The sequence below is a fragment of the Pseudozyma flocculosa genome (assembly GCF_000417875.1).
Source record: "Pseudozyma flocculosa PF-1 unplaced genomic scaffold scaffold00010, whole genome shotgun sequence".
In the NCBI taxonomy this organism is placed as follows: domain Eukaryota; kingdom Fungi; phylum Basidiomycota; class Ustilaginomycetes; order Ustilaginales; family Ustilaginaceae; genus Pseudozyma; species Pseudozyma flocculosa.
Window position 1 is genome coordinate 818,069 of NW_006920878.1, and position 9,193 is coordinate 827,261.

Consider the following 9,193-nt stretch of genomic DNA (forward strand, 5'->3'; position numbering starts at 1 on the left):
CCCCCCTTCCCCGTACCGGACCCCCCCCCGTCTTCGTCCTCGTCTTGGTCCTCATCGCCGTGCATCCATCGTCCGACATCCTGCATCCCCCACCGCCATTCGCATCCATGTATTCTCAACATTCTCTCCCCCTCTCGCTTGGTCAACCGCATCTATTGGACACATCTGTCCGGCGCCACGACGTTGGGTAGGGTCGTGTGACTTGCTCAATTCGACGGTGTGCAGGAGAGGCTAGGGGGGTCGGAGCAAATCGGCTGGGATGGAGGGGTGCTGACGTGATGATGGGCGGACGAAGGTGGCAGCGCTAGGGGGATGGGTTTGGGTTGGAGCCTCCACTTGCACTGCGGGGGGTCGCGGTCGTGGATCCGACCCTCGCACGGAGCAGGGCTCGACGCTTTGCTTTCGCTCCTCGCGCATCTCACTTCACACCTCACTTCGCCACACCGCATCCACACTTCACCTCATCTCGCCTCGCTGTACTACACCACACGACACGACGGTATTGATATCGACATCGACCGCGACCAGATATCAGCGAGGTGCAGCATTGCAACGTCAAACACGCGACACTCGACACTCGGACTTGGACTGACCTCTCTCTCTCTCGAGACGGACAGACAGACGGACGTAGCCGTCGCGCATTGCACAGCACCATCCGGCATCCCAGATCGCAGGGTTACCTGCGTCCCAGCATCCACCGGCTTTGCAGCTCCGAGAGTCCGCATATCACCACTATCGCTCTCCTCTACGCGCACGCTCTTACATCCGTCGATACCCACGGATATCGCCACTGCGAAGAAGCAGAAACGACGACGTAGGACAGAAAGACGACGACGACGAACACCACCATGCCAGTCCGACTGACTGCGGCGCAAAAAGAGGTCCTCGCCCTCTACAGGAAGGGGTTACGGTGTATCCGTACCAAGCCAGTCGTACGTCTCCCTTCCCCCCGCTCCCCCTCCCTCCGCCTCGCTCGGTAGCGGTTCGCTGATCCATCCCTCTTCCCCCTCTTCCGCTTCCACTCGACCCTCTCAACCACCTCGACCCTCCACCGCAGGAAACGCGGTACAACTTCACCCTGTACCTGCGTCACTTTTTCCGGCATCCAGATATGGGCGGCGGCCTGACGCGCCGCGACATCTCGGCCATCGAGTACATGATGCGCCGCGGCCGTCGTCTCGTCGAGGACACCTTTGAACCGCCGGGCATCCGCGACGTCAGCCTGCCCAGCCCGACGCGGCAGCAGATGCACGACCTCGGTCTCGCGGCTTGGTGGAAGGGTAGACCCCGCTCCTGAAAGGGCAGAGAGCCAGTCGCCGCTTAGCCTCGTCCATCTCATCTCACCTCGTCCTTGTCTGTCACCCTACCGAGACCGGCCCCCGGAGGTGTGCGTGCGGGCGAGCTCGGAAATCCACCATGGCGTTTTCCTGTCACCTTCAGTGCGAGGTTCCAATCGGCCGCTCTTGACCCGCCCTTGACCCGCTCTTGACCCGCTCTTGACCCGCTCGCTCACCTTCGGCCAAACCCGCCCCCAAAAAGCCGCAGCGGCAAAAGATGAGGTCCTACCCGGATTCGAACCGGGGGCGAGCGGAAGCGAAACCATCCCTTGACATCAAGGGGATCCTGAGGGAATTTGTCAGAACCGCTAGAGTTGACCACTACTCCATAGAACCCTTTGATGTTGCGGTTGTGCAGGATAACGTATATATAGGGCATTTGGCGCGCGCAGTGGGGAAAGGGAGAGCAGTCGACGACGGCGGAGAGGCGCGTCTGGGATGCAATGCGATGCGATGCGATGGCAGAGGGGGGGAGGCGGCGACGACGGTACAGACGGGGGGAGGATCAGGTGGCGCTGTCCTTCCAGCCCTGTTCGGCCTGTTGGCGGGGGACGTGTTTGCCGAGGCCGCTCTTGACTTTGCGCTCGACGGTGGAGCCGAGTCCCTCTTTGCTCGTTGTTGGGCCGCGGGCATCGGCGGCGGGGTCGGAGACGATGCCGGTCTTGGTGTGCGGGATGAGGGTGGCGGTGTGGACGAGGGGCACCTCTGTATCGGGATCCTGGCCGTTGAGGATGCGGACGCGGCGGCCGAGTTGGGCCATTTCGTAGCGCAGCATCGCGGCCATGTCGCTCCGTCTTTGCGCCGCCTCGACCGTTTCGGTGCGCAGCGAGGCGTAGCCCCGTGATGTGGGCGAGAGCGTCGGGTAGGACGACGACGCGATCATTGCGACGGCCCGCTCGCTGTCGTGACACCGCAGCGTATCGTCTATCCCCTCTGACCCGCCACCGCCGTCGCCGCTCAGCAGCGCAGAGAGGCGATCCTGCACCGGCTCGCCAAACGTGATCGACACAGAGGCACCTAGCCGCGGTAGGAACTTGGGCCATGACCTCGGCTCTGGCATCAGCCTGTCGAAGCCTGCCAGCGCGGCGAGCAGCAGCAGCAGCAGCAGCAGCAGCAAGGGGAAGCGGGGGCGGGGAGGGGACAAGCGGTCTCAGACGGGTCGCGCCAATGGTCAGTCCCGGGCAGCAGAGGGTCCCAACGAGGCACGACGACGGGCAGCGACGCACCAGTGATCCAGATGGGCACGACGACGGGCGTCTGCTGCGCCTCGAGGATCATGCGGCTCAACCCCCACTTGAAGCGGCGCAGCTTGGTCGTCGTGCCCACGTTGACGTAGCCCTCCGGGAAGAGGTGGATCCACTGGCCCGCATCCAGCTTCGAAATGGCCGTGTCGATCGAGGGCTGAAAGATGCCCCCGCCGCGGTGCGTCTCGATGACCTGGCCCGCGGTGAAGAAGCGCCGCAGCGCGCTGCTCGCACGCACGCAGAGCAAGGGGGCAGAGGCGGAGCGAGGCGGAGCGAAGCGCGTCAGACGGGGGGAGGTCCCAAGGATGAGATGGGGGGATCAGGGGAGAGGGGCACGCACTCATTGGTAAACATGATGTCGCTGGCGCCCAGCGTCCACCTCGTCGTCGAGGGCGAGCGGAACGTCCACCACGGCAACGCGCCCCAGATGGTCGGTTCATCCATGCTGCCGGGGAGGGGGCGGGGCCCAGAGGTGTAGAACAGCGCGAGCGTCATTAGCATCCGACCGCTACAAGCTCGCTGGTACCGATGTCGGGGACAACAAGGGATCCTCACACCGAGATGTGGTTGCAATCTGCGGCCGTCGAGGGAGAAGAGGAGCGCCCGGAGTGTCAGCTCAGCTCGCCGCCGTCGGCCTCGTGCTCGAAGCAGGTTCGTAGCGACGCACAGGTCAATATCCCCCGCCCCTCGTCGCGCCTCTTTTGATCCTGGAGCACCTTGAGGAAGTTGTCGAGGCCATTGACCTGGACATCGCGGCACCCGAAGCGCAGCAGCGCCTTTGCAAACGCGGCCACCGAGTCTGTTGCGGGGCAGCCAGGGATGGTGGGGTCCACACTGATCAGCAAGGAGAGGCTTCCCGGGTGGCAGAGAGAAGAGAGGCGGACGACGCACGGATGACGAGGCTCGGCGCCATGCTGCGGTGCGTGGATTGAACCGGTATCTCGGATCGTTCTGTGCGCAGAGAAGCGGCCCGGTACGGCGGCTCGAGGTCGTGGTCGATTGAGCGGATGGACGACAATGACCCGACGGTCCTCTGCGAGTGCTGGCCCTTGGCGAGGTCGATTCCCGGAGCGGTGGGTTCGATAGGTTAGGTAGAGGCGAACGGATGCGGTGGTGGTCGTGGCGATGTTGTCCACGTCCTGGCCAGACAGGCAGGCCAGGCAGGCCAGGCAGGCTAGGGAGGCTAGGCAGGCAAGGGTCCTCTGCTTGGCCCTCGGCGGCGTCGATCCGCATCCCCCTGCCCGGCCCGCCATGTCGAGCCGTAGCCGGCGGCGCCCGAGGCAACAGCGGGGCCCGCCCACCTGCCTGGAAGAAACTCATCGGAAAATTGCGAAAAAAAACGTGGACAGCTGCAGGGCTGACGAGAGGGCGGCCGCTTGTCCGAGATCCGAAGTCATGCAGCTTGCCGTCAACTTGCCTGCCTGCCTGCCTGCCTGCCTGTCTGCCTGCCTGCCTGCCGTCTGTCCTCTCCCTCTCCCGCACAGCCAAGCCTGTCAGCACCACGTAATCTTCTCGCCGAGATGGGGCGGGGCCATCAGCAGCCACGGCGGCTCACCTTTTTCGCCTCCACCAGCCACCACCACCACTACGACCTTCGCACCTTGCAACTCGCACCTCGCCCGACCCTTACCACACACAGCCCACACACACACGCATCTCCGTTTACGATGGACTTCAACCTCTCGGGACTCAAGGGCTCGACGGCGGCCGAAAAGAAGGAGGCTATCAAGCAACAAGTGTACGTCTCCCCCCTTCCTCGCTCCTCGCTCCCCTCTTCTTCATCACTGCCTCTCGAACCCGCTCACCCAGACCTGCCCTCCTCTTTGCTCTCCGTCGGCGGAATGGTGAAACAGGACGTCGGAGCTGGCAATGGCCAACGCACAGCAGCTCATCACAAAGGCGACGGAAAAGTGCTACGCAAAGTGCATCCCGGCCCCCGGCGCCTCGGGTCTCTCGGGCAAGGAGGAGACCTGCCTCACCCGGTGCATGGAGAGGTACTTTGAGGCCTTCAACGTCGTCTCCTCCACCTATGTACGCAGGGTCAGCAACGAGCGCGCCGCAGGTGCCGTCAGTGGCGCTCTCTGATTCGCCCCCGTCGCCTCTCGCACCCGGAGCTGCATCCTGGCCTGGCCGCGCAGCTTGATGCCGTGGCGAGATCGTGCGACGAGCGACGTGCACCTCGCACCCGCATCTCGCACACGCACACACAAACACACACCTCTCTGTACACTAAAAGCGGGCCATCATCGGCCGACCCGCTCACGAAACTCGCACTTGTACCTGGCCTGCCGACTGGCCTGCTGACCCTACCTTCAGCCCGTGGTGGGCGGCATCACGCACAACGAGCCTGATGCGGGACTCTGCCGACTGATCTTTGTTCGATTCCATTCCGACACAGCATGGCGGCAGACATCGAGCCAAGCATCCCGGCTGCGGGGTCAACATACAGTCGCCGCCGCCGCGCGCGCGCGCGCTCACGCCCGGCTCTCGATGCGAGTCACGACGGGACGGTGGTCGCTGATCAGGAACCCGGCATCCGTCTCGCTCCAGCTCGACACGACGCCGTGGCTCCTGATCCTCCACCGCCCGCCCTCTGTCTTTCCTCCGCCGTCGCTGCGCTTCTTTGTCCCCTCGAGCACGGCGTCGTCGCGCGTCTGGTCGACGACGGCGCCGTTGTCGAGGAGCATGATAAAGTCGAGGCGGTCCTCGACGGCGGTGCGGTCCGACGGCTCAAAGTCGGTAAACGTGCGCAGGGGACCGTAGGGCACCGAGAGGCGGCCGCGCTCCGACGACGTAATGTTGGTCGTAAACGGCTGCGGCGCCACCGACCCCGAGGCCAGCTGGGCGTCGCGCGGCGACTCGTCGATGGTCAGGTAGGGCGACGTGTGGAGCGTGGGCACCGACAGGGCCGTGTCGAGGAACGAGGGGCCCGTCGAGCCGGTCTGGTCCTTGGGCACCGAGTAGTGGCCGCCGACGAGCGAGGTCCAGGAGCCTTCGTTGCGCGGGCTGTTGAGGTCGCCGACGAGGATGACGAGCGGCTCGGCCACGTCGTCCGCCTTGTCGCTGCCGGCGGGATGGTGTCGGCGCTGCCATTGTTTGGTCTTGTCGGCGGCCTGCTGGGCGCGCCTGAGGATGAGCTTGCTGCTTTCGCTGCGGGCCACGACGCCGGCGTTGTCGTAGTGGGTGGAAAAGACGTGGACCAGCTCGCCCGTGTCCCTGATGCGCAGGGCGACGTGGGTGCACATGCGCGTCAGCCCGGCGTCCCAGCCGACGCTGCCGACCTTTTCGGGCGTGGGGCTGAGCCAGAAGTGCTCGTAGCCCTTGGGACCGACGCCGCCCTGGGATTCGGGGACCAGCTCCAACACGTCGCGCTTCCACCAGAGGGGCACGGCCTCGCCGGCGCGCCTTCCGTCGTCGCGGCCGACGCCGACGGTCTGGTAGTCGTCGCCGATCCACTGGCGGAGGTTCGAGTAGGGCGCGTCGAGGACCTCCTGCATGGCAAACAGGTCCCAGTTGTGGAAGAGGACGGTGTCGGCGATGCGTGGCCCGCGGAGGAACCAGCTGCGCTCGCCCCAGTACTTTTGGCGGAGCGCCGGGTTGGCCCCCCTGGCCACCAGGGGGGTCTGGTGGGGCAGCGCCGGCACGGCCTCGTCGACGTGCTGCTGGGACTGCTTGCGGCCGGTGATGGCGCGCTTGATGCGCTGGAGGGGGGCGCGGGCCGAGTCGTAGTTTGCGTCGTTCGAGTAGCGGATGTTGAACGAGGCGATGGTGAGCGAGGTGGCGCGCTTGCGGGTCGGTGGTGCGTGGTCGTCGGAGACGGGGAAGGGATGCTGCTGCTGCTGCTGCTGCTGCTGCTGCTGGTGGGAGACGGCGCGTTGCACGATGCGCTTGAGCTGGTCAGGCGCGGTCGAGGAGAGGAAGGGGTGGGCGATGGCGGGCTGGAGGAGGGTGAGGAAGAGGCAGGGGGCGAGTGCCAGGACGAGGAAGGCGAGCAGCGCCCGCTTGAGGCGCGGGTAGGGCATGGCGTGCGGAGGATGGTCCTTGCCAGCAGAGCGAGAGCGAGAGAAGCGGTGGCGGTGGCAGTCGAGGTGGCGGTGGAGATGAGGTGGTGGAGAGACGGAGGACCGAGGCCGGAGGGAGATGGAGCAGAGGGCACGCCGCCTTTATGGCCAGCAGCCCCAACCCCCAACCGAACCCTCGTCAAGAGAAGTGGAGCACGCCGGGGCTCAACCCTGGCCCCTTGTTGCATGTCGTGCCCCCCAGTGACCAGCCGTGGCGGGTATCTCGGTCGATTCCAAGACGCCGAACAGACTGAGGTCGAGCACGTTGTCGCTCGTCGTGCGTCGACGCTCGCCTAGACGCTCTGTTGGATGGCCGCACTCGGCACGTTCGACGCAGGCCAATCGATGCCACAGAAGGCGGGCGAGACCCACGGCAGGCCAGGGCCAGGCTGCGACGGACGGAGGCTCATCGAACAGGTTGCTTGTGCGCGGCGCGTCGCCGTCGTGGGGGTGGGGTTTGACAGGCGTCACGTTGTGCTGCACTCTATCTGAGCGATGCATTGGAAAGAAGGTTCCCCGGCCGTGGGTCGATCCACGGTCCACGCCGGAGGTGGGCGTCGGCGGTGCGCACAGATAGAGAGCCTACGTCGCCGCAGGCAACCAAGCTGCAACGGCGCGGGCACAAAGTCGCCGGTGACGCCGCCCGCCGCCCGCCCCCCGCCGCCTTGTCGGAAGTCGGGCAACAGCAGCCCAGCCAGGCTTGGCCTCGACCTCTTCTTACGTGACGCCGAGGACCCTGGCTGGTCGACGCTCCCCTCGTTGCTCCTCGGTCTGGCTCTTGCCCTCCTCCTCCCACCACGCCCTCTCGCCTCGACAACCAACGTGGGCTCCACCATTGCAACCACCACGCCCGTACTCGCCTCGACCGGCAATCTCTCTTCTCTCTTCTCTCTCTGCCCCTCGCCGCGCGCACGCACGCACCTCGACGCGGACCGCTGCCGCCGACGACATGAAGGCCACCGCTACCAGGGCCGTCTGCGCCGCCGTCGCAAACGTGGCCGCGACTCGGCCCGCTGTCGCCTCGTCCTCGTCCTCTGCGTTCGCCTCTGGCTCGCTCTCGCACCTGCCCAACCCGGCGTGGCCCCGGTACGCTCGTGGCGCACGTCGTCTCTACTCGGCCCAGCCGACGCCTCCTCCTCAACCCGACACGTTTGCTTCCACACCGCCTCACCACTCCCTGCCTCTGTCGTCGTCGGATCCCAGCGGCACCGCCCGGCCAACCATCGATCCCAGCTCTGACCCCGGCTCCAGCCCTCAGGACAAGGGTAGCGGCGGCGGCGGCAGCAGCGGGGGTCAAGGCCGAGCCATCGTCTACATCCTCGCTACAACAGCCACCATCGGCGCGCTCAATTACTTCTTCCTCTCCAGCCCGCCCTCGTCGTCGTCGGACGCCGCACGTGCCAAGCTGCATCTCGAGCCGCGGCGCTACAACAGCCTGCCCCTCGTCTCGACCCAATTCTACCCGACCCCGACGGAAACGGCGTCGGAGCACAAGCACCTTCAGATCCTCCTTCCCCTCTCCCCTGCCCCCCCATCGCCCTCTGCGGACAGAAGAAACGTCGAGGATGGCGACGACGTGATGGACCGGCTGCGCATCCGCAGCGTCTACATCAAGGAACCGGCGCTCCAGATCGAACGCGCCTACACGCCGCTCTACGATACGCTCCCCGGCAGCCACGTCGGGGCCGGACCGCACCTCGACCTCATCATCAAGCGGTATCCCGACGGCGAACTCGGTCGGTACGCCCACCGACTCGCGCCCGGCCACCAGGTCGAGGTGCGCGGTCCCGTCGACACGTGGAGCTACGCCGCCCACCATGCTGCGACGGCGACGGCAACGACGGAGCCGATTTCGCCGCCAGAGGAAATCGTCATGCTCGTCGGTGGGACGGGCATCACGCCGGCCTACCAGCTCATCACGTCGCTGCTCGGTCGACCATCATCGTCATCCTCGCCGAATGGACCCACGGGCGATGCTGGAGCGGCGGCACGCCGGCCCAAACTGACGCTGCTATACGCCACATCGAGCCTGCGATCCGCGCTTCTGCTGCCGCAGCTGCACAACCTCGTCTTGGCACATCCGGACCGGCTGCGCGTCGCCGTCTTTGCAGATTCGCTCGAAACCAGCCAGGCGGCGTCGGCGTCGGCGTCGGCGAGGTCTGTTTCGGGACAAGTCGCGGCGAGGGCGGAAGCGACACGGTCGTGTGAATTCTTCCAACCGCACCTCGGTGCCGGTGCGCCACTGGAGCTTCACCGCAACCCTTTGGCGGGGGGGATGGGATCGGGCTCGGCCAGTCTGGTCAGACTGGTCCGTCGACCGTTTGAAGTCGTTGGACTCCTCTCCTCCTCCTCCCGTGTTTCCGGGATCGGGGGAGTGGAAGAATGGTTCCAGACCGGGACGGGGAAGGGTATATCTCCTCACTCGTTCCTCACCTCCTCCTCCTCCTCCTCCACTACCGGTGGTGGTGGTGTGATACCGGTGTACGAATCACGGATCACATCCGAGCATATCCGTCTCTTTTCCCCTCCTTCCTCCTCCTCCTCCTCCTCC

The 9,193-nt window shown here is 65.7% G+C and overlaps 5 protein-coding genes across 5 annotated transcripts in view; 3 read left to right on the plus strand and 2 right to left on the minus strand.

Annotated features, from left to right (window-relative positions):
- Window positions 1–848: 848 nt before the first annotated feature.
- Window positions 849–1,297, plus strand: PFL1_03481 (uncharacterized protein; the record flags this gene model as incomplete). The annotated part of the gene is made up of 2 exons (XM_007880998.1): window positions 849–932; window positions 1,058–1,297. The coding sequence occupies 2 exons, from the start codon at window positions 849–851 to the stop codon at window positions 1,295–1,297; spliced, it is 324 nt and encodes a 107-aa protein (XP_007879189.1).
- A 545-nt stretch (window positions 1,298–1,842) lies between these two features.
- PFL1_03482 (uncharacterized protein) lies at window positions 1,843–3,494 on the minus strand (the record flags this gene model as incomplete). Its single annotated transcript, XM_007880999.1, has 6 exons — window positions 1,843–2,411; window positions 2,564–2,805; window positions 2,922–3,026; window positions 3,137–3,155; window positions 3,249–3,380; window positions 3,473–3,494. The coding sequence occupies 6 exons, from the start codon at window positions 3,492–3,494 to the stop codon at window positions 1,843–1,845; spliced, it is 1,089 nt and encodes a 362-aa protein (XP_007879190.1).
- Window positions 3,495–4,248: 754 nt separating this feature from the next.
- PFL1_03483 (uncharacterized protein) lies at window positions 4,249–4,666 on the plus strand (the record flags this gene model as incomplete). The annotated part of the gene is made up of 2 exons (XM_007881000.1): window positions 4,249–4,319; window positions 4,435–4,666. 2 exons carry the CDS (start codon window positions 4,249–4,251, stop codon window positions 4,664–4,666), a joined length of 303 nt encoding a protein of 100 aa, XP_007879191.1.
- A 389-nt stretch (window positions 4,667–5,055) lies between these two features.
- Window positions 5,056–6,603, minus strand: PFL1_03484 (uncharacterized protein; the record flags this gene model as incomplete). The annotated part of the gene is made up of 1 exon (XM_007881001.1): window positions 5,056–6,603. One exon carries the CDS (start codon window positions 6,601–6,603, stop codon window positions 5,056–5,058), a length of 1,548 nt encoding a protein of 515 aa, XP_007879192.1.
- A 988-nt stretch (window positions 6,604–7,591) lies between these two features.
- The window catches only part of PFL1_03485 (uncharacterized protein), a gene marked incomplete at both ends in the record, with an annotated part of 1,774 nt that continues 172 nt past the window's right edge, over window positions 7,592–9,193 (plus strand). Inside the window, one exon of the mRNA XM_007881002.1 lies at window positions 7,592–8,799. Coding sequence (XP_007879193.1) covers window positions 7,592–8,799 — 1,208 coding nt within the window. The remainder of the gene's footprint in view (window positions 8,800–9,193) is intronic.